Source organism: Chinchilla lanigera, unplaced genomic scaffold, assembly GCF_000276665.1.
Source record: "Chinchilla lanigera isolate Chin_1 unplaced genomic scaffold, ChiLan1.0 scaffold00053, whole genome shotgun sequence".
Taxonomy (NCBI): Eukaryota; Metazoa; Chordata; class Mammalia; order Rodentia; family Chinchillidae; genus Chinchilla; species Chinchilla lanigera.
The window spans coordinates 12,201,292-12,225,301 of NW_004955454.1; the positions used below are offsets into that span (position 1 = coordinate 12,201,292).

The window sequence follows — 24,010 nt, forward strand, 5'->3', positions numbered from 1 at the left end:
AGTACATGTGAACATGACAAGGATGATAAAACACAGGATATAAGAAAAACTGGCCAGCAGGAGCACTCACCATTAAACATCAGCATTCATCAGATGGTACATCTGATGCCACGAGCCACTGCAATGGCCACACATTAAATGTGAAGGGCACCGCTACCAGCCGATTCACTCAGAAACCGACTGGGTCTGCCGAACAGAAACACCGCGTACAAAGCAATTCCCTGTGTTGTGCTCTCTGCATAAAGATGCCACGGAAGGACTGAGTAGAAACACATGGAATCATCATTCGTTTATTCATTAATATGTTGTCAAATTCAGTTTTCTATACACTAGGATGCTTATCCATCTTGTACTATTAGATACACATATTTAAAAAAATATTTAACTCATTTTTATGAGGAAATTAAATATTTTCTGAAAAAAATCATTTTGTTACGGTTTTCTACCAACAAGCTTGCAACAATGTTCATCCAAATCAACTAACTCATTTAAATATCTCTGCTCAACGGCAACACCCTGGAAGGCCTGGTTTACACAATTCTATTCTACATAACACTGTTTTACACTGTTACACGGTATATAATTAAAGAACATTTTTGTAATAAACATTTTCTCTTTGATATGATACATAACAGTTTTCCCACACTCCCCTGCAATCACTCCAATATATTAAAAATGTATCCTTCTTTAAAAGGCACACACATTTACAGGTTGAAATCTTTATTGTTTTAAAATTGTACAGGTCTTTTACAATACAGTATTTTGTTATTTAAATGACCTCTAAATGGTTAATGTACAATGCATCTTTTTCTGAAACTCAACCATGAATTACGATTTCATCAATATGATTATTCTAAATAGTCACAGAGACGTGGGAAGGTCTGAGAGCCACAGCGGAAAACGGCGGCAGCGCAGACTCTTTCCTAGAGAACCCAGACTAGCTGTTGAAAGTGCTTTTCGAGATTGCTGATTATTTATGGCTGATCTTAAAGTCAGTCAGTCAAGTTACAGAGTTCCTCTTTTGAAATATCAAAGGGCATTAAAAAATGGAAGAATTTGCTTTAGTCATCTACTGAGGCGAACCCAGAGTTATGATTATCTGCATGCAGTGACACTCTTTAATAGTTTTGAAGAATTTATACATTTTTATAAAGAATGTGTTAAAGAGTGCAAGTGTTCTGATACTGTTTCACAAAAGGACAAATGCTGGTAATAATAACTAACATTTAACATCTAAGTTCAAGCTAATGTATATTTAACAGGCAATTAATATGGCTAACCATAAGCCACAATGCACAGGTATGCCCTTTGAGAAGATCAATTAGTTTGGTCCGCATTTCTAGAGTTATCTGGGTACAAAAGAAAAAAATAAAACCCAAAACCATTTTAATTCAGCCAAGGGTTTTGAGGAATTTATCGTTCCTAAAACATCGCCAGTTAAGAAGTCCACCAATGAAGTATGTTGTCATGTTGACTTTTGTATAAAAAGATGGTCTGTTTCCGGAGTGACTAATGAGCAATGCAGAAGAAATTAGGAAGTGACACAATGTAGTAGTGGCCTCCAGAGGCTATACTTTCTTATTCCATGACACCGCTTTCACTCTGTAAAACTTTGTCCCCAGAGGAACTTTAAATCTGTTTTGTGCCTACGGAGGAAAGAAAAAAAGGGAATCATTTGAATGATCCAACCGAAGTATACAGCTCCTCTCTATCACACTGCTCACGGCCAGAGCATTGTGGGGGGCAGAGGAGAATATCAAACTATACAGGATCTACTTTTCACCAAGTAGAGTAACATATATTGAGCTACTAATACTGATGCAACACAAAGTCGGAAGCCACTGCTAACGAATGCTATGAAGTGAGCCATGTCATTCAAGTATCAGACAACCCCGCAATATAGAGTTCAAGTTCTGCAGGCTGAGGTACAAAACAGTGCGGCAGGAAGCTACTCAGTAGGTTCACACAGCACAGCAGATTCACAAAACTGGTGTTTCCATCAGATCGATTTGTGAGCCACCGAATATCTCACACTATATGTACTTTATGAAAGTGAGTGAACACCTCTAGACAGGAGCAGAGCTCCTTGTCGTAACCAGTTATGCAGGGGCATTTTCATATTAAGTAACATACTGCAAGTCAATAGAGAAAAAGGCCTGTAGTCGTGTTCCTTCGCAGGCTCATAGACTTGCTAATCTACCTCTACTATCTAAAGACAAACAACATAAAAGTTACAAAATTCTTGGCTTCAATTCAATCTAATTAAATTCAAGCTCTAACTCAAGACACCTAACAGGCTAAAAACACTTAAGTAGCGACAACTTCTGTGTAAATGTAATTTGTAGCTTATATTACAGGATGCAGTTCTCACCTTTTTGGCTTGACAGTACTCCTTTTCCATTACTTTTCCAAGTACCCAGGGTCTTCTAGATGCACCTGAAGCTAATGAATAAAACTGTTAGTTGCTTTTTCAAAGTACAGTTATAATTATTTATGAAAACAGAACTGTCAAAATCGAAACCCTAACGAAGTTCTCAGGGCTGAAAGTATGTATAATACTCTTAAAACTGCTGGGATCTCTGAAACGCTGAATTCATGAAACAAAACTGAATCATGCTACTTTTGAACCAGTAACATGTGGTTTTAACTCATTTAACTACCTGTATACCCACACTCCAGCCAATCACAGAAGTACCAGTTCAGGAAATCCTAGTGTGTACCCAGGAAGGAACACATGAATCTAGGGCTTCCAGGCTAACTCGACACTGCCATCTACTGAAAGAATGGACAAAGATGACCTTTCCCGGGTCTAAAAGCAAATGAAACACACTTTTCTAGGAGCAAAGCACAGTGCTGGTTTTTGAAGAGCTGAGCTTTTCAACAGCCCTTGTGGGAAGGGCAAGAGCTACACCTTTGCACACCTGCAGCCAGAGTAAGAGACGGCAGTGTGAACACAGGCGGTGCTAATCACCGTTACAAATCTAACAGGGCAGTTCCTGTAGAAGGGGAGAAGATAAACAGAGGAGAGGGTGAGCAGGCCGGCCCTCAGAATGTAACATGCTAAGAGGTAAGACACCCATTGTCTTTTCAAGTCCACTGGAAAACAAGGTGTCACCATAACACTGACTTAATTATTCAGCCAGTAAGTTATTCAACTTACCCAAAAGCCTCTGGGATTCTCAACAGAGGACACAACTGAATTTTATACCATGCAAGTCTACCATGTAGGTTTTATGTGTCTATTCGGCGTAAGCACAGTTCCTTGTCAGTGAGTTAATTTTTGAGTAATTACATAACAGGGTAAAAAAAATTTTCCAAAATATACTCCGTCCAGTCTAGGGAAATACTTTAGTCATGGAGTGACACTTACCACCCTCACCTGGTTTGAGATCCAGGGCAGGCAGAGACTCTGAATGCAGAAAGTACAAAGTAGGACTAACAGTGAATAACACGTAGTTGTCGTGGCGTTCGTCTAGGATGATGAGTACCAGATCTCCCACCTGAAAGCTAAAGCAAAGGAAGTTTATTGTGCTCGAGCTACTATCAGCCGCACTGCTGTGCAAATGTTAGTATGTACAGTCAGCCCTCTGGAGCTGTAACTTCTGTATCCATCAGATTTACCCAATGGATGTTATGGACAAAATAGCCAGAAAAAAACTCCAAAAAACCCTGCATCTGTACCAAACATGTATAGGCCTTTTCCCTCTCATTATTCCAAACAAAATACAGTAGGATACTATTCACAAGGCACTTTACTGCCAGGTTTACTGTAAGTAACCCAAAGATTTACCCGTGAAGAGGTGCACATGAGTTAGGTGTACACACTGCGATCAGGTTAAAAACCCTAGTTACTTCGGGTTGATCAGGCCCACAATCTCCAAACGAGCCAACGGTGAAGGCTTAAATAAATGAGACAACTGAAATGATTATAGGATCCAGGAGGGTCCAACTCTCTTACAAAACTTAAGATTCTCTGGGTTAAGACCCAGACTTCCCTGGGCGGCCCATATTTATTAAGTTTTCAAACAAAGGAGGGGGGTACTGAAGAAAATGCAGGAATCTGGGCAGGACTTGGGGAACCCTTTAGGAATTCTCCAAGTAGTACTTATGTTAATTTAGGAGAACTAAGTTAATTCCAGGACGGCCTTCACCACAGGAGTGAGATGCCTACAGCTATAGTCTCCTTTTAGTTAACTGGGGTTGGAGCCCAATGTCCTCAGCTGTGGCCTTGTCTTGTCCTCTGAGGCGGCCCAACTTCACAGGCCAATAAGGGCCTCAGCAGGGACCAGTGACCTATAGAGGTTCACTTACTATGAGTCCACTGCCCATTTCTGGACAAGGGCCTAAGCTTCAGACAACTCCCAAGTAAAACGTGGAAAGCCACTTGGTTAATATTAAATCCTGCTCAGAGCTGCTTCATACTGGTCTCCATCAGTACACCGTGTTATATAAGGGATTTGGGCATCCAAGAATTCTGATACCTTAAGAGGGTATTAGAACCAATAATACCCTGAGGCTACTGAGAGACAGCTGTATTCTGTGATGTTCAATTATATAAGTTAATACAATACCGAATTTGACATTTCTAAAATATTCGTTCTGCACTCCACCCAGCTCCAAATGGAGTGCTGGCCACACACACATGTTCAAAGCATGATGCTAGCAAATGTCAAAGACCAAAAGTTTCTTTAATTAAAAAAACACAAATAAAACAAAGCCAGGCATGGTGGTGCAAGCTGTAATCCCAGCACCCGGGAGGCTGAGGCAGAAGGACCATTGTGAGTTTGAGACCAGCCTGGGCTACAAAGGGAGCTCAAGGCCAGCCTGAACTGCATAACAAGACCCTGTCTAGAAAAAAAAGAACAAAATACAAAAAAAACCCACAAAAAACCAAAAACCTGCTTGTATATGGATACAAAAAGAACCCATTACAGTTCACTCAGTCACAGGAAGTTTTCTTAATCTTCCATTTCACAGCTGTAAGTATAAATTCAGAGAGAGACAGAGGCCCGATTAGCAGCGTAGTGTCAAAGAACCGGAACCTGCTGCTACAGTTTCCAAATGTAGGACTCTTCAATGACACCAGGAGCAACTGGGCTAGACCTGTATGCCTGACTGGCCTAAGCAAGTCAGAAGGTATTACCAGCTCAAGGTACAGGCTGCAAGGAACGAAGAGCAAGTTACCACTGCTATATGCTAAGTGGTGGGTGTCTCCTTAGAGCCTTGGTAGAACTGCTAAAAACAACAACAGACCCTGAGATTAATCCCAGCTTTACTAGCTGTTGAGCTCATTAATTTAGTAAGCCTTATGACAAACCATCAGAATTAGAGGCAGGCTTTTAAAGGGCGGCAGCCTTTGCTTCCTTAGCTGATTGTGCCACAGATACTGCCGTGAGAACGTGGCAAGCACTGCTTTTTCCCAACACCAAAAGTCAATACACTAAAGGGGGTAAACTGGGGCCTGAGGTTCACCTCTGTAATCTTGAAAGGATCATCAATGACTACTCACTGATTTCACATGTAGCTGGTAAATACTGATACCAATCTGCTCTTTCAAATCACCTACAAGGTGAAATTCTAATGCAATATGAAAGGTCAAAACCGCTATAAATAAAGTATCTTGTTTTATTTTTGGAGACAAGGTCTCACTATGTAGTCCAGGCTGGCCTTGAACTCACTACATAGCTCTGTTTGGCCTCGGATTCACAGCGATCCTCTGGCTTCAGCCTCCTGAGTGCTGGGATCGCGGGTGTGTGCTACGACACTTGGCAAAATAATGTTTTTTTCCCTGGTACCGGGAATTGAACTCATGACCTTGTGCTTGCCAGGCAGGCGCTATGCCACTGAGCTAAATCCCCAGCCCCAAAATAAAGTATCTTTAAAAATGTTTAGTTCACTAATTTTTGCATCGGGCGGTCCTTTTGGTTTTAAAATGCAGGCCATTATTCATGAATTGCTAACAATGTTCCTCCCTATTCAAGAGTTTCTTACAAATAATCCAAATGAAAAAACAATTGCAACCGCGCAAACCTAGTTCAGGAGAAATGACTCTCAAATGAGTCAACTGATTTAATAATATACGATGAATCAGCAGCATGTCAATAAAATAAAAAAATGAGGAAACACCACGTTAAAATGAAGACTCTTCAATCTGAAACGGAAAACACTAAGGCGGTCAGTGGGATTTAAGACATAGCACCAGCTGAACTGCGCACTGGAGTCAGAAAGGCTTCGCACATGCTTGTGTGAATGATAAAGCTGCGCAGGACAATTTAGAAAAAATTTAATTTACAGTATTTTTACTACTGAGTGTAAAGAACTCAGTTTAATGAACATGGGGCTTGATTATTTTTATTAACAATTCAGTAAATTTTCATAGAAAAAAAAGGAAAGAAAATACTTACTCTCTAATTGCTATCTTTTCAGAATGCCTTGACGATACTGAAGACATGCTCTGAGACATCTGAAAAACACCAACAGTTCATGAAGCCTACACGTTCAGACCTCTAACGGCACTCACTGAAAACAACGCTACACACTTGTCTGCGTCCCATCTGAAAGAGTCCAAAGTAAGGCTGCATGCTCATTAACTGTTCATTTGTTTCCACAATGAGTTTCAATGGATAATTTATTTCTATCTTTACTCATGTTACTTATTTCATCAAATCTGAAATAAAATCTGATTTTAGAAACACTGTATTTTATATTACAGCGAAGAGACTGAAATTTTTTGAGTCAGAGTTTGAAAGTTCTGGCACATTGTAAATCTTTGTGGGAAAACAACGAAGTCAAGCAAAAAATACCTTTAAAACACTCTCATCAACCCCACCCGGGCTGACACTGGGCGGGGGCAGAAGTCGCCAGGGCTGGGAACCCCCCTCCTTGCTCACCTTCAAGGCAATTCCTCAGAGTCAGATTTCAGAGCCTTGCCTAGGTACTCACTGAACAGGAGCAGACGGGAAGCCAGCTGTTCCTACGCTAAGCACAGCGGAGCACTGCCCCGTTCTCTGACTGGAACACGCTGCAGTACGCAGGCACTGCGCCCATCTCGAGGAGCTGAGCGTTTACCTAACGTGTCTTCCGTAAGAGAAACTGCCGTATTAACCTTGTGGGCCTCGACTCTTTATTTCAGCTCGATGCACCTATTTCCTTACAAATGACTCACAGTTACCCTTTATGGCAGAGTCATACTTCCTTGCGTACAAATGCGTTCTCTGAATCCATTCACCTGCTGATGGGCAACACAGAGGCCACTTCTGAGATTCAGCTGTTGTTCTATTTAGCTATAAGACATGGGTAGGCATGTCTCACTGCAGTGTGATGGCTTTAGCTCTTTTGGGACTTGAGCTAGGAGAGGCAGGGCTGAGCTGAACGCAATCTCCCGATGGTTTACTGAGCAATCTCCACGCTGCTTTCCCTCTCGGTTATGTAGACCACGTCCCTTTAGGCACCGCACCTCCTGACCTGCGCTGCCACGGCACAGGCGGGACCGCCGCCCTCTCCAGACCTCCACACCCCCCACCTCGTCCTGCCCCGGCCTGAGCTCCAGGGCTCGGCCCGCGCGGGTGGCAAGGGTGCCGACCTCTCCTGAGCAAAGCAGCCCAACGCACGGACACACAAACCAAACACAAACAGGGATTTATTTCTATTCTGTCTAACGTTCAGGCTCTGAATTTGCTCCATTTGCTTCCAAACGCTCTCTTACACAATGCAAGGTCTCATTAAGTATTTGAAAACACGGAGAGAAGGAAAACATTAACAAATAATGACCAGCAAGGTCTAATAATAAAATTAACCCGAAAAGTAACGTTCCTCCAAAAAGACCCATCATTTATTTTTAATACTATATTCAACTTTCCTCAGATCGCTAAAAGCTTAAATTTTTCATATATTTACTATAAAGGACAGCTTAGATTTGCAGAACTATGTGAAATGAATACAGTTGTAAGTCTGCATCACGGTGTGATCTCTATCTGAGTCCCCCTTGGAGGTGAGTGTGAGGATCTGTAGCTCTGGAAGGAAACATTCCCTCACAAGCAAGCGGAAGCAGGGAGGTACACAAGCTGCCCTCTGAGGAGCCGAGAGCACAGCAAGGTGCGGGAGAAGGAAGGTCAAAGACTTGCTGAATACAGCTCAGTCTCTCAACTATACTGCGTGAGATGAGCTCAGTGAGGTCCAGGATGGGCAACTAGGGGGAGGGGAGGGGAGAGAAAAGGACTGAGAAAGAACTAAGCAGGTCAGGGTGCCCGCCCCCCAGGATGAACATAACCGTTAGGTATTCACATGCACTAACAAAAATACATTTTCTAAAAACAATGATTTACAGTATAAACATTTAAAGAATAACTTTTGTTCAAGTTAAGGCATGAGAAAGTAGATAGCTCACTATGAAGTATTCTGTTTCAAAACTTTTCAGAAGTACTGAACACAAGCTTAAATTACTTCTATCTCCTCAAGGGAATGTTAATTATAACAAGAAAAAATGAAGCAGCTGCTTTATGAAAGCTATCACTGACTGCGAAACTGCCACCAGAGTAACTGGTTAAACTCATAAATGACAGCACAGCCTGGTGCGGGGCGTGGGGGCGCACGCCTGTCATCCCAGCACTCGGGAGGCTGAGGCAGGAGGATCGTTGCGAGTTCAAGGCCAGCCTGGGCTACAAAGTGAGCTCAAGGCCAGCCCGAACTGCATAGTCTGACCCTGTCTCAAAAAGACAAAAAAAAAAAAGAGTACAGCCTGATAAGTCAAACAGCACACAGGATCTTTTCTTTCAGGTATCTTCACTTACAGGTAAAATTCACGAAGGGCAAAATGTATGAAAATTACATATAGCTGGATGTTCATCTTCAAAATGCTTACAAAATAGCTCTTATTTTTAACTTACTGAATTAAGGTTCATTACTGAGATTACAAACAAACAATAATGGAATTCCGAGAAATTAGTTCTCTTAAGAATGAAGTACTGTACTTCTTCCCTTCCCCCCTTCCCACAGTAAGGCGGTTCACCTGCGCAGTTCTACTCTTACTTGTTACAACACAGCTTTGAAGTCAAGAGCAGCGTGTGGGTCTACAGTCACGGGTGAGGACTCTGACCCGACTGAGAGTCAGCGACCAACACAACAACCACCGGAAGTGACGAAAGCGCACACCCTCCAGACAGTGCGTCCTCTTCATGGAAGAGCATGTAAATAACTTTAAAATGCAACACCATATTTTCAGAAAAAAACCCTTACCAGTCTTTGATTTAACCGCTTATTTTCTTCTTCTTTCAATTGCAGTGTCTATTGGTAGAGAAAAAGAGACTTTGGTTAATCCTTGTAAGTGCTAAGTACAAAATGATTGGAAAAAAGTTATTTTCAAACTAATGTTTGGTTCTGGTATGGAAAGTTAACGGTGATATTATTTTCTATGTATCTTTTCCAGCTGCTTTATTTACTATTTTAATAAGGACAATTTTGATAGATTTACCTAAGCCAACAATTGCCAAGTTTTAATGCCCATTAGTTGAGAAATCTGCACACATGCAGTAAATATCTGAGGTCTGTCCTCCGTGACTTTGCCAGTGGGTCCCAGCGGGGGTGAGGAACCTCTGTTTACAAGGTACACCTCCAGTTAGTCTGAGAGGCTTATCACATGACTCTCTAGTAACGAAAGGAGAGTGGTATTATCTGACCAAAGTTGTACAATTCGGACTCTGCATTTTTATCCATTATGTTGTAACAAAAACCACTGCTGAAAACCTTAAAGGCCTAACAAGTACTTAAATAAAGACCCCCACCCTGCCAGTTATTCCCTGCTCGCTTCAACTCATCTTTATTAAAAAATGTAACTTATTTCTTCATTACATTGCCTTATATTTTGCTCATTTCTAAAACAGGTTTAATATTGTTTTTGAAATAAATGTGTAAAATTCAAATTTACATTATTTTATAAAAATTATTCACTTTTTGCTCTTATACAGACTTCATTGGGAATTTACGAAATATGAAATATGAGAGAACTGTTACCCAGAACATTAACCACAAAAATAAGCTAACCATAAAAAATTTTTTAAAAATTAAAAACACAAAGTGATATCCTGTACTTTCACAGTAAGGTTTATTTAAGTGCATTACCGAAGCGAAAACAGTATTTCAAGCAGAGAGTTTACGTACTCTTTCTAAGAGCATTATCCTCTGTTTTTCTTCAGAAAGCATATGGACATTTTCCCTGAAAGTAAAAGAATGATCATTAATAAAGAGTTAGTCTTTCGAAATTATGAATGTTAGATCGGCTTCGTAACATTTTGGAAGTTTTAAGTATTACTACAGATTACTAATTTAAGGTCTTGTACTAAATTTTGAGAAGTATCCTATTCCTATTTGAGTCCCAATCAGACTGAGATCTTACAAATTTTTTGAAAGTAAGAGCAAAACTTTGTATGTACATTTATCTGGGGATAATTTCTTTCAGTTTCGTATTTTTCCCAGGTATTAAGAACCGGTTTTGTTCTTACATGTTCCCACATGAGTGAATTCATTTTTAATAAATACACTTGAGGAGGTATACGTGTATTTCTCCCAGAACATCACCCTGATTTTGTTTTTGACACTTTTGCTTAGTTCTGAGTAGCAATTTTTATCCATCTACCTATCAACAAATTTTATGTATAGGCCTCAACACCTACATATCTGTACCCATATAAATACATACTTGAATCTCCAGACATAAGGACTATTTTTATTTGTTAATATCAATGTCTGGAATTTTGAGGCTTCCTTTGTGACTTGGCATAATTTTTCTAAATCGTTGTGTTTGACAAGATACATTTTTTATTGCTTATTTTTTTACCTGCTTCTTGTGAGAAAGGAGTCCTACTCTAATGCTGGGTCTTCAAAGTTCAGATTCTATGTTTAATAAATTTTCGATTCAGAAAAATTGGTCAAAATCACATCTGAACGCGCCTACAGGTCAACAACTATTTGGTGAGACACACCCTCTCTAAAAATGAAATTTCCTTCTTAACTTTGTAAAGCCTTTTGCTTTGGAATTGCTTACTATTTCTTTCCTTATTATTTGCTTTATTTACCTTTTTTGGTCACATTACGTTTGTCTCTCTGTATCGTTCTGTTTTAGCAGACTCTCCTATACGCAGAATGTAGCAGGATGTATTTTTCCATGAGACAGTTTGTGTTTGTTCTGTAGTACTGGGGACTGAACCCAGGGGCACGCTACCTCTGAGCTATATCCCCAGCCCTTTCTACTTATTGCATTATTCTGAGACAATACCTTGTCTCAGAATAATTTTTTTAATGACTACAGTCTCTTCACATGTCCATGCCTTGCCTTCTTGAAGTGCACTTCATATGGGCTTTGGAAAATCAGCAATGTTAAAAACATTTCCTTTCTCCGGAGTTTTACAACTTGGAGAATACCACTAATGCGAACAGTCTCCAGTAACACACTCACTGCACAGACATCATGCTCGTCTCCACGGCTGAGTCCACTCTCCCTTCATCTGCTGCCTCCAAGGCTGATCCATCTGTCTCAGCCGGCGACTCAGGCGCGCAGGCTCCATAAAGTTCCGGGGCTGCAGCTCCATATGGCGAAGAAACAAAAGTGCTGCTACGCAACTTACTGACTTCTTCTTCAAGCCTTTTCTTCTCCTCAAGCAAGCGAGCTCTGTCCTCAGAAAGTGATTCTATCAAATCTGGAGCGGGGGAATAAGCAAGAATTGAAACTTCCATGTGAATGATTTTAATTTTAAACAGGATTCAAAGGTCACATCAGAACAGTACTAACCTTTATCCCGTTCTTGCTGTTGCATTGTACTTTTCAACTTATCACTAAGATCATTTATTATGTTTTCTTTTCTCATTTTCTCTCTTGTTAAAACAGTGTTAAAATTGGTCTGAAACAACAGAAGAGTAACTATTTAAATTATCTGCACAAAGTAGCTAAAGCTAAGACAAGAAACTTGCAAATACTCTTTTCTTGTGTGTGTGTGTGTGTGTGTGTGAACATAGTGTGATTCACCAATGTTTTGAAATTTTAAAGAAAGTAAAATGATCAACAATTAAAAGACTGCTGTTACACACACTGCTCTTTGAGTACTCCTGTATTTCGCCAAGTCCTGATTAGCACATTAACATCTGAAAGCTAGCTCTATTCTGTCTCTGCCTCTTATGGGAGTATTAACCAGAGGCACTGGACTTCTTTACTGTCTATACTTCATACCCCAACTTTTAAATACTTTCTTACTGAGAAGCTCATCCAGCTGCCTGCATGAAGCTCCTGAGAAAAGGGGCAATGTTTGTAACTACTGAGTTGCTTTTATAAAGAAAAGAGCTGATTAAAAATTTTGGTTATAGAACTTCACTTAGAATCTTATTTGGCTATAAAACAGACGAATGATGGAATTATCTATAGGTTTTCCATCAGCCTAGCACTTCCAACTGCAAAATTTTTCATTTTTTTTTTTTTTTAATTTTAAGACAGTGTCTCACTTTATTGACTACATTAGCCTTGAACTCATGACCCTTCTGCCTCAGAATCCCAAGTGCTAAGAACAAGACGCTGCGCCACCATGCCTGGCTGCACTCCAAAGTTGTAAGACTTCGCTGGCTCTTGAGTCAATAAAAATGGCAATAGTGCTGTCAGTAATATGGAGATTTGGATAAAAATCAAATTCATTAAATATTAACTTCTGGTCAGTAAACATACCAGCAAGAATCCTCAAAAAGCAATGTTTAAAATATAGCTTTGTGTGAAGCCATTTCTGGATTACTCATATACAGCAAATTAGACATTACTTATAACTGCACATTACTTTTAAGCACTTTGCTACTTCTGCGATATGAAGTGGATTCCTCGAATTATTATCATAATTTATAATATGCATATTTAAAAAGTGCTACTTAAGAAACTAAGCCTAACTCAAGGCACCAGAAGAGAACAAGTTATACTGCCGTTCAGTATGTATCACTGAAAACTGGAAGACACCTTACAAGCCCATCTCTCCTGATCCCGCCTTTCTTTTATACATATTAAAGTAAGTTTTAAAGAACTAAGAACCCAAGCACTGGCCGGGTGGCACATGCCTGTAATTAAAGCACCGGCGAGGGCGAGGCAGGACTTCTGCTGCCAAGTTCCAGGCCAATTTGGGCTACGCAGCGAAATAAAGCAAAATAACGCAGTAATAATGCCACAACAAAGCACAAAAACGAAAACAGAAACCTTCAACTAGACAGCTGTCATTTTATAGCTGAAACCCTCAGCTACACACGGACAGAAATAACTGCAGTGAGAGCAGAGGGGCACATGCCTGTTGTTCGGCAATCAAGGATGTTCGAACATTTTGCATTTCTTCGTTCTTTCTCTTCTCTTGCTCTTCAAGTTGTTCCAGAAACTTAGCTTTTTCTTCCTGAAGCTTTTCTTGAAGTTCAGCAACTAAGCTTGAAGAATCTTCTCTGGCAGATTCAATGACAGGACTTAAAAATTGAATACAGCATTAATTTTTTTCTCAAAAATTACAGATGCAATCACAAATATATTAAATAATCCATTCAGTCTGTTTATCTTCTTTAAACTGATACAAGAGATACCGCTGTGTGAATTCACTACCTTTATGACTGCAAAAGGTTCTATCAACATGGCTAAAAGTATATCCTATTGTATGCGGTTTGAAGCTCTCCTTAGAAAATGGTCCAGCCGGGCATAGCAGTGCACACCTGTAATCCCAGCACTGGGGAGGCTGCGCAGGAGGATTGCCCTGAGTTTGAGGCCAGCCTGGGCTACAGACCGAGGTCAAGGCCTGTGAAACCCTGTCTCAAAATCCCCCAAAAGGACCAGATGAACGCCAGCTACACATTCTGTTTTACTTTGTATTACCACAGGATCAGAAAATTACCTTGGCACCGGGAGGAATTTACCCAACCAAAGAAAGTTTTAATACACGTTTTGTTTGCACCACTACACAGCTTTCTTTGGGAAGCAAGGAACTACATCTTGGAGGTAGGAAGGACATAAAGCTTAAAAAAACTGATCCAACAAAACCACCACAGAAACCTGAGAAACTTATCGATAAAACCTGCCCGTACCCCCCCCACCCCAAATCTAGTCTTGTCTTCCCATACATGAATGTCCTAGAGACACTGAAATTACAATTTAAGGAAGCAGACACTGTTAATAAATTAGGTCTAGCAACAACTTACTTTATGCAAATATTTCTAATAATGCAAGTAGAAAATGATACAGTTTAAATTAGACTGAATACCTGTGCTCTCCTATGAGGTGCTGCGCAACAAAAAATATGATGAATGGTTCAATTAAGAACACCTGTGTGATGGCGAAAGACACATTTTCCCGAACTGCGTCACACTCTCACTGATGGGACACGTATCCCATCGTTCCTGCCACTGTGAGAGGCAGCACTTGAAGCCCTCCTCTGCGGTGCCCCGCGGCACTCCAGGCGGCCACGTTCAGTCACTCGGAGCCGAGGCGGAGACGGGGGCTCCCCGGCTGAGTGCAGGGCATGGGCACCTAGCACGGCTTCACGAGCCCGCCTTTCTGCTGGACGGCGCTGGGCAGTGGGATTCACCTTATTTTTTGATTGCCCCGTGTAAAGATGCAAGAAAGGACTCCCAGAACAGTGTCACACAGTGGCAGGGACAGTGAGTGTTTGAACCAGAGGGGACTGCTCTGGGGGGACTGCTGGCAACGTGTCTTCTATCGTAGTAAATTTAAACACTCGTCATACATTTTGGTCACTCAGATTTGGGCCCAGGGAACAACTGTTCACAATTACAAAATAAAATGCTCTCACCCATACTCACCCAGGTCCCTATCACTACTTCCTCAAAACAGGAGACGAGCTGCGTAGTACAGACACACTCTACACTCATTCCGTTGTACATAGGGACGCGAGGAAGCTGTTTCCCCTGATTTCTCAGAGACAACGTAAACTACAGATTTAGCAGTCCCCAACTAAGAAAGAAAAGGATACTTATTCGAAGTTTACATTTTCTTAATTCCAAGTACACTGGACAGTAGCTCATAACTGGTCATTTGGATTTATTCTTTGATCCGTTCATACCCTCTGCCCGTTTTTCTGATGGAGTGTGTACCTTCTTTGTGATCTGTGGGAGGTCTACGACATTACTGCTAGTTACTACCTTAACTTGCCTTGCGCATGTTTCGTCCTGGTGGTTGGTCCCTCAGAGCTCCTTTGGGCATATGTACAATCAGTGAAGCAGTGGGAGGGCTGGGAGAAACCCGGACTGTGTGCGCTTCCTGTTAGCATTACTTTTGTTCATTCAGGATGTCAATGCAAAGATTATGAAAAGAATCAACTGAAAATTTCACATTCCACTATGAAATTAAAGTTTGAGAAATTACCATTGATTTTTATTTTACTAATAAAGAATATCCAGAATTAAATAAATGTAGAGGCTATTTAAACATGCCCATTTTTCCAAAGACATACCACTGTAAAGACTTGATTTTTTTCACTTATGTAACAATCAAAACATACTGTAACGGGGATGGGAATACAGCTCAGCGGCGCAGCACCTGCCTGGCAAGCGCAAGGTCGTGAGTTCGATTCCAGGTACCAGAGAAAAACCATTAAAAATATATATATATACTGTAACAGAGAATGTCGAAGCAACCAGGAGAACCCATGAGTCAAACTCATCAGAGATTTGCAAATATGTAAAACAATGCCAGTCTTAGAATACTCTCTTCACCTCGGCTTTGAGAAATGGTGGTACTGCGCAGGACAGAGAGAGCAGAGGGATCTGAGAGACCTAAAATCCAATGGACTGGATGGGAATGACAGATTCTGGTGGCAGAGACCAACGAGCGGGACACAAACACGAGATACATGGAAGATATGGCTCTGTAACAGGCTGCAGTGGTTATCCCTCAAGCTTTAATAAAATGGGTTAAGGGCTATTCGATCTGCACGAACAGCAGTAATTTATAATACACTATAATAAAAGTGTCAATGAGCCCTCTCAGAATGCCACACACTCTGTACTCACCCTCTGGTGACGGTGGTCGGATCATGGCTACAAGACAGGGTAGAAGAGGCAGCTCTGAGCCACCACCGACCTCTTCATGAAACACCAGAGGGATCACAGAGCTGCAAGAAGGACGCCAGGTGTCTGCAGCAAGTGAAACCGGCAGAGGGAGCAACTATTCTGTTTGTAAGGCAGGTGGTGGGTGAATTTCCAGAGTCCAGTTTGTCAGTCCCGGGCACAGATTACAAGAACCAGTGTGCTTCCCCCACACACAGCAGTATTCTCTATGTAACCCTGGGATTCCAGGCCAGTTTCAGTAAAAATCTAGTGGGCAGAATGATTTTCCCCTGAATCTGGCCTCCAATATTGGGAGGCTGAATGGCTTCTATAGCAGTTCTCTTAGCAATTTAGGTACTGTCAGAAATGTCTGCCCCAATGAGCAATTTCACTGCTCATACTTCACTACCTTGGAACACCACTGAAATGAATCTTGTGTGAAGTAGTAGTTTTTCCTAAAATATAATTTTCAGGGTGAAAAATCTAGCTGGAAGATTCCATAGGACATCACACTGATCTAATACATTCAATACATGTTGTGTGGTCCAAATACACAGGGCACCTCTAAGCTACGAGTAAAACACAGGCATCCCGAGTGGGCAGTGAAGCTCCTGACAACTCCGGGGGCCTCACACAGGATGATTTCTCAGGGTGCAGTGATCCAGAAGATGTGGACAAACCACACTGTAACATACCAAGTCACGAAAGTGAGTACGCACAAATACTCCTCTGTCACGTAGGTCTTACATACTCAGTATCAACCTCTAATCCTCAAGGCACAAGGAAGGTGCAGGAAGTTCACACCCTTGCCACGCAGCCTGTCCCCTGCACCTGTCACTGGTGTTCACTGTGAGGGACCAATGGCAGGTGTGGTCCCTGATGACTCTGCACGACACGACCTGGACTGAAATCTGCTGACAAGAAATTTGCGCAAGATGAACACGAGTGAATCCGAATGAAGTTAAGATGGGAAGACCTTCAAATCCTCTAAGGAGAGTATGTCCCACTGCAAGGAAGCTTGCTAATCACAAGGGCAATGTGACTGTTCGTGGACACCATGAACTTTTCTCCAGCACTACCATCTCTGTTCTAAGGACTAATGAGGAACCAGCAACGGAGGCAGAATGGCATGGGTCTCTACACATCAAGCAACAGCCCGAGCTATCCCGCAGGGAGACTAGCCGGCCACTTGACGGCAGGGAAATTACCCTGGGTGACAGCTATTACGCAAGAAGAATCATCTGTCTTCACAAGGCCAGGCACTCTCCAGCTGGATCACAGTATTTGTCAGAATTACCATTCCTTAATCTAGAAGATGCTGCACTTACTAGAACTGCTTCTGAACAAAGGAATTAGAGATGTGTAGACATGACCGCTGCCCATGGAGGACACTGGTCTTATCACATGCGCCAATTCCGAAAATATTTGCCCAATAAGCTGTGGACCAATCTACACACAGTACCAGGTGAGTGACATTTCACACGGCGAGGCGAAGAGCCAAATGTAATACATACTTCTGGACCAGAAAACACTATGCGATACCAATTCACCCATAATCTGGGTAGATCAGAGAAACAGAAATGAAAATTGCAATCATTATTACCCCATAAACTGTTTAAAACACTGTAACTTTGGGCCATGCTAGCTTAGACGATTTAGCCCCACGGAAAAGAACTCCTTAAGCAGTAGACACAAACAGGGTCCCATGTGAACAGGAAGAAGCCTATACTACAATTTGGCCACTGAGGGCTGCTTCCAATATTGAATCCACAGGAGAAAGTAAGTGTAAAGCTGCCACATAGGTGACTGAACTTCACCACCAATGAGAACTGGTGTTTTCGATAGCAGGATGGCGAGGAGGAGTAATAACGGAGTCCCAAGAAGGTTTTTTGACATTGGCAATGACGCTGAAAACACAATCAACAAAGAACTACAGCGACTAAGTTAGTAGTGGTCTGTTCAGAAACAGGTCTGAACCATGTGTACCCGGTAACAAACTAAGGTCAGGTGAGGCACTGGCTAAGCTAACAAATAATGTGGGGAATGGAAGTAAGCCGCTAATACCTAGTAGAGTTACAAGGCTGGCTACAGAAATACAATTTAATTAAGCCCGTATATAACCCAATTTTTATCCTTTGTCCTGTCTTCCACTCCCCTACTTTGTAAGTAAGGTATGATAATGGTAGTTAATCCTGTATTTTATCATTTAAATTAGAGAGTATCTAAGAGGTTGTGACAGACAAGAGAAAATGAACACCAAGTGTTCACCCTAAAATCACACCAGTTCGAGCTGGAGGAGCGGGTAAGGGTATCCGGCGTGACATGAGAGGCATAACTTGTATCACGTCAAACGAAAATGTCATTGAAGGTTCTTTATTTAGAAGTTTAGAAGTTCAACAGGGCAAAGAAACGTCTGACTGCTGATTTTTAAACAGGGTAACCAGTGGCGGGCTGTGCTGAAGGCTAGTACTGCCCTCTCCCGTCTGTGAGCTCATACACCCGCAACACAGTCTGCATTTCCCAGATGCCCCTGCAGAGGTTCCAGACTGCCATGAAAAGAACATCTCTGCTGTCTGCAAAGCAGAAGAGAAGCTCAGGCTTCTTCTCCAGAGGAGGCTGTAGTCAAATGCAGTCTTATAGCAGCTTCCTGACAAGTAACTGAGAGCTGCTCATTTTGTGCTGCAGATTCAGCCAGACCATGGTGCTCTGAAGAGACTTGAATGCTGTAGCAGTTTCCCAAGTGAGACAGGAAGAACCGTCAGCTCTGATGAGTGCTTCAGTGTCATTTCCTGATTTCACTTAGAGCTTGACAAAGACTCTCTCCAAATGAACTGTAACCAGGCTCTTCTAGGCCTCTAGGCTTGGACCTTGGCATTTGTTCCAGCTGGGCCTGCACTGCCCAGGTGCAGCCAGAAGCTTGGTAAGGCACCTCAGAGAGAACTCCCCATCCTCGACCCCTTACTTCTGGCGGCTTTCAAAATGCGATCAACTCCTTACTTCACATTCTTGACATCTTTATCACCCTAGCTTGCCTTCTGCAAGAATCCTTCCAGGCCGGAATCTCCCTTACTCCACACGTTTTCTGAGAGTTACACGTCCATCTGCTGTTCTCCACCCCGCTGCTGGGCTCTAAACTGCAGCCTGTCCACCGTGTATTCAGAACTGATCTCAGTTCTACACTGCGTCTCCTTTCCCCTACTGCGATAGTCCCCGAGTGTCGTCTATTCTTACCACCCTACCTGCCGTCCAGCTCTGATCCTCTGGCACGCTTCCTTAGCGATGTGACCTCTGCCCCCACCCCGTAAACATCTATGCGCCCTAAATCTTCTGTTAAATCCTCTAATTGCCCAAGAATACACAAAAGCTCTACTTGCAAAACAGAAGGGAAAGTTTTGACTGTATACCAACATATGAGTATTCCAGAGCAGAAAGTCAATCTCAGGAGATTGTTCAAAAGTGGTAAGGCAAGAAACAGGTTAAAATATACAATATATGTTCACTTACAAATATTCACTTTGAGAATTAATGACAGAATGAAAAAATGGTACCTTATGCTCTAGAAACTACAAACTGGACTACAAATTCCTGTCACAAATTTTTAGAGGAAGAAATACTAAAAAAATTATCTTCTCTGATCAAAAGGGCGTAACGTTAAAACAGCAACAATAATAAAAATGTAAAAACAAGTGAACCAAACCCACCCGCAGGCAGCGTCAACCCTTGGATTTAAAACATCATCTTTCAAAAAAGAAAAATCATCTTTCCAATGGCAGAGAAAGTAACTGAAATCACACGTAAAAATGTAACCAGAACACTGTGCATATTCCCTCTCTCTGACTCTGCCTTTGCCAAATAACGCTCAGAACACTCTCCTGTGTTTTAACACATACGTACGTACGTACGTACTACACATACAGAAGAGAAGCAAATAATTTTCAACTAATGAATTTAGTAGAAACTCCAAATTAGAGCAATTTAAAAAGTACTGTACCTCAAAACATTGCAATTTTCCAGAAAAAGTCATTTCTCTGAAAATCTAAAACATGAATTTTTAAAAAAACTAATGAACTTATAGTCTACCGTTCGTTTACAAGAAACACTGTTTCAAAAGTGTTCACTTCATGAAAATATTGAGTGCTACATTTACCAAAAGTACATGAGTAAACCAAGGACTGTGATTACACGCACACACCTGAATCACTGATATTTTCGTTTTATAATTACAGACTAAAGTTAATTCTTACCTTTTTGCTATCTGATTTTCAAGGTGTTTAATTTTTTCTAGTAAGTCCTTCTCGGTGACTTCTCTCTCCAGCTGAAATTCTTTCAGGGCAGCCTGAACAGCGCGGTCTTTTTCGCAACTGAGCTTCTGAGTTAGCTGTTCCCTCTCCTGCTCGTGGCTCACCACCAACTCCTCCTTGTCTTTCCCCAGGCTCTGGATAAGTGCTTCGTACTTCTCTTCTTGTTGCGTGATCTTTTCATCTTTCTGTTTTTCAAGCGCATGCAATTCTGAATCCAGTTTATTCTGCAGTTCAACCACTTGTTCTTTCAGGCTTTTTTCTATTTCGAATGCTTGGTGATGCAAAGACGTCACTTTGTCTAACTCGGCTTTGAGTATGTTCGATTCCTCTTCATGTCTGCTAATTAACTCGGAAATGCACTGATCCTTTTCAATTGTCATTAAAGTTCTCAGCTCTGCTAGGCCCACCTGGTAATTTTCGTTATTGTCATGAATCTTTTGGTTTAACTGACTTATCTCTGTTCGCAAGTTCTCCGTTTCTTTCTCCAACAGAGATTTCAGTGTTTCTTTCTGTTGCATTCTGCTTTCCTCCAGCAACATTTTTATTTCATCAGTTTCTGCTTCCTTCAACGCGAGTTCAACCTCTAACTTACACCTCGTGTCTGACAAGTCAGAAACCTTAAGTTTCAGCTCCTGCAGCTGCTGTTCTTTTTCACGGATAGCTGTGGTGTGAGACTCCTGTAGCTGATCAATTCTTTGCTGATTTTCCTGTTTTAAGATCTCCAAAGACACTTTGTGCTCTGTCGTAACTTTCTCAACCTCCTGCGTGTGCCTGACGTGCAGCGTGTCCTCCAACTCCTTCAGATGGCTCTGCTCCAGGCACTGAAGTTCGGCCCGCAGCAACTCAATCTTCTCTTCACTTTCAACGTGGAGCTTTTTCAAGTCTTCCAACGCGACCTCTCGAGACTGCTTCAGCTCACCGATTTCGCAGTTTTGAGCGTGCATTATGTTTTCCATCTCCAACAACTTCCGATCCTTTTCATTCTGCAGGCAGATGACAGCTTCTTTTTCATGTTTCACCAACGCAAATTCATCATCTTTATTTTGTAGAACTTCCTCAAGGTATGCCAAGTCTCCTTTCAATTTTTTAACTTTGTTTTCGTTTTCTTCACTCTCCTTTATTAATGCACTGATTTTACCTTCATACTCACTTTTCAAAGAATGTAGTTCTTCCTGGTGCTTTTCTTTTAGTGTTATTTCCAGGGAACACTTTACTTGTTCAATAATGTTTCTTATTTCTACTGCTGTACATTTTAAAGAATTTGAGAAGTCACACTGTTCTTTTTGTACAAATGTTTTGAAGTGGCAAAGATCTTCCTTAATGGTTTGGATACTAAAATGAGCATCTTGGGCAACAACTCTACATTTTTCCAACTGGACATTCAGAGAAGCATGATCTCCAAAACCCTCTTTACCACCTGTATTTGTGTCCTGCATACGTCTACTATCTATGGCATTGATAACTGATGAGTAAAGGGACTCCACCATCATTTCTGGACTTTGGGGATCACTTATAGGATTAGGAGATGATAAATTTTCTTCTATCACAAACTCATTCACAGCAGACATAAAATCGGACTCAGGACTTTCTGCTAATGAATCTAAGTCTAAAGAAACTTGGTGAATAGTCTGTTCGATGTTTGGATGGGGTATAGTTTCAAAATCAAATGTATGTGCATCAATGCTATCTGGAGATAGTTCTTCTAAGGGACAAACTGCAGGACACAAGGTATCCTGAACAGTGAGTGGAGGGGGAGTTCTTGGTGAGGTAGTAGTTGTGATTCCCGCTGCACTTTCTGTCCGTGGGGAAGAAGCCGACTGAGGGGATGCTTGACTCACGGATGCCTAGAAGACAGAGAGAAAGGCCTAAGACACCTGCCACCACACAAGCGGCTACGCTAACGCAGAGAACTTTACTTGCCTTTTGCTCACTCAGAAGATCTGTAATGGTCTGCGACATTTCATCCAAACTTTGTGCTGCTTTTACCAAATTATGCAGGGCAAGTACATGCTGGTGTAGAGGTTCGAAGTCACAAAGCAAGGGAACCCTGAAACAAACGCAAGCAAATTAGATGTCTGGTGTCTTAACTGAAAAATAAATAACTGTAAACAAATTATCTCTCTGTTACAAATAAATACAGCATGATCACTCCTTTCTAATCAATGGTAGGAAATTCTGAAGAAACTTGAATCATAATTAATAAAGTTCTAAGCTAGGAATCTCCCAATAATATGTCAAGTCAGAATCACTACAAAATATTCAAAATTCCACAGCCAGGAGTCGTGGTGCACGCTTGTAATCCCAGCACTGGGGAGGCTGAGATAGCAGGATCATTCCAAGTTCGAGACCAGCCTAGGCTACAAGTGAGCTCAAGGCCAGCCTGAACTGCATAGTGAGACCCCGTCTCAAAAAAAAAAAAAAAAAAAAAAAAAAAATCCACATAAGGCTAGAGCGTAATGGCCTAAGCCTGTAACCTCAGAACCTGGGAGGCCAAGGCAGGAGAGCCTGAGGGCAATTTGAGATCTAGCAAGTTTAAGGCCAGCCTGGACTATGTAATGAGACCAAGCCTCTAAAAAAATGAACCAAACCAAACCAACCAACCAAACAAACAAAAAAGTCGACTGTAAAACATGTCTTTATCCTGGCTTCCCTAGGAGCACGGAGGTGCCTTTCCATACCTCCAAACAAATGGAAGTATTTTAAGGTTACAACTCAAGTTAAAAAGATCCTGACATTTACCTGAGGAATGGCTGAACTTCAGAAGGACAAAATGATTGCAGAAACTGTAAATCTTTTAATGAAATATCTGGAAGTTCACAGTCAAACTTTCGAGGCTTCTGAGTCTGTACAAAAAAACAACTTTTTAACTGAAGAATCTACAGGATTAATTTATACATCGTTTCTTACTCTAACTAAATTCAACACAAAAATGATTCAAATGACCTAACCGTAAGAGAGAAAATAAACGCATGAAAGAAAAGCCACTGAGAGCAGACGTGGTGTATTATCTTCCTGGGCCCTTGACAGCCGGGATGCCCGTTACTCCCTTTCTGCTCTCAGCAGCACCTGACGGTCGCTCCAGGGTCCCCGCAGCATGAAACAGAAACGCCTGTCGCGCTCCTGCACGCGCTGTTCACAAGCCTCCTGAAGCGCTGTGCGCACCGGAGCCCGCCCAGCCACCCTCCTCTTCCCGCTTCCACATCTTGTTGCTGAACTGGAGGAAGCCCTTTTGTTCAGGTAACGTTTCCTGCCTTACTCACCCTTTGACATTTCTACTACATTTTCTGCAATACAAACTCTTGATCAGTTTCAACTTAAACAACACAGTAGAAGCACTACCGCTCTTTTCTTTATATCACCCAGAATGGCATATTTTAAAAGAACTATTTTAATCACTACTCAAGCAGATGTAGAAATGTCAAAATGTTCTTCATAAAAAAGGGTTCTAGGATAAATGAGTGTGGGGATCCCCTGATATGTCACCTAGTTTGTAGGTATTAAAATTACATATATTTAAAACCCTAAGAAATGCTCAATATAGAAGCAATTTACAGCAAGGGAAGGGGGCAGTAGGAGATGAACACTGTCACCTCCTACACTTCTCTCATTATTCGCATACTCCTTCACATTCAACGAAAATTAAAGCGGGG

General features: G+C 41.6%; 1 protein-coding gene across 1 annotated transcript in view; it reads right to left on the bottom strand.

The window, feature by feature from the left end:
- Window positions 1-274: 274 nt before the first annotated feature.
- Window positions 275-24,010, bottom strand: part of Rb1cc1 (RB1-inducible coiled-coil 1) — a 55,818-nt gene continuing 32,082 nt past the window's right edge. The window contains exons 12-23 of the mRNA XM_013520171.1: window positions 23,100-23,203; window positions 22,281-22,407; window positions 20,304-22,204; window positions 13,305-13,470; window positions 11,783-11,891; window positions 11,450-11,690; window positions 10,156-10,210; window positions 9,235-9,282; window positions 6,405-6,463; window positions 3,380-3,507; window positions 2,372-2,442; window positions 275-1,646 (exon numbers count right to left, since the gene is read on the bottom strand). Of these exons, the coding sequence (XP_013375625.1) occupies window positions 1,569-1,646; window positions 2,372-2,442; window positions 3,380-3,507; window positions 6,405-6,463; window positions 9,235-9,282; window positions 10,156-10,210; window positions 11,450-11,690; window positions 11,783-11,891; window positions 13,305-13,470; window positions 20,304-22,204; window positions 22,281-22,407; window positions 23,100-23,203 (3,087 nt within the window). The 3' untranslated portion in view covers window positions 275-1,568. The remainder of the gene's footprint in view (window positions 1,647-2,371; window positions 2,443-3,379; window positions 3,508-6,404; window positions 6,464-9,234; window positions 9,283-10,155; window positions 10,211-11,449; window positions 11,691-11,782; window positions 11,892-13,304; window positions 13,471-20,303; window positions 22,205-22,280; window positions 22,408-23,099; window positions 23,204-24,010) is intronic.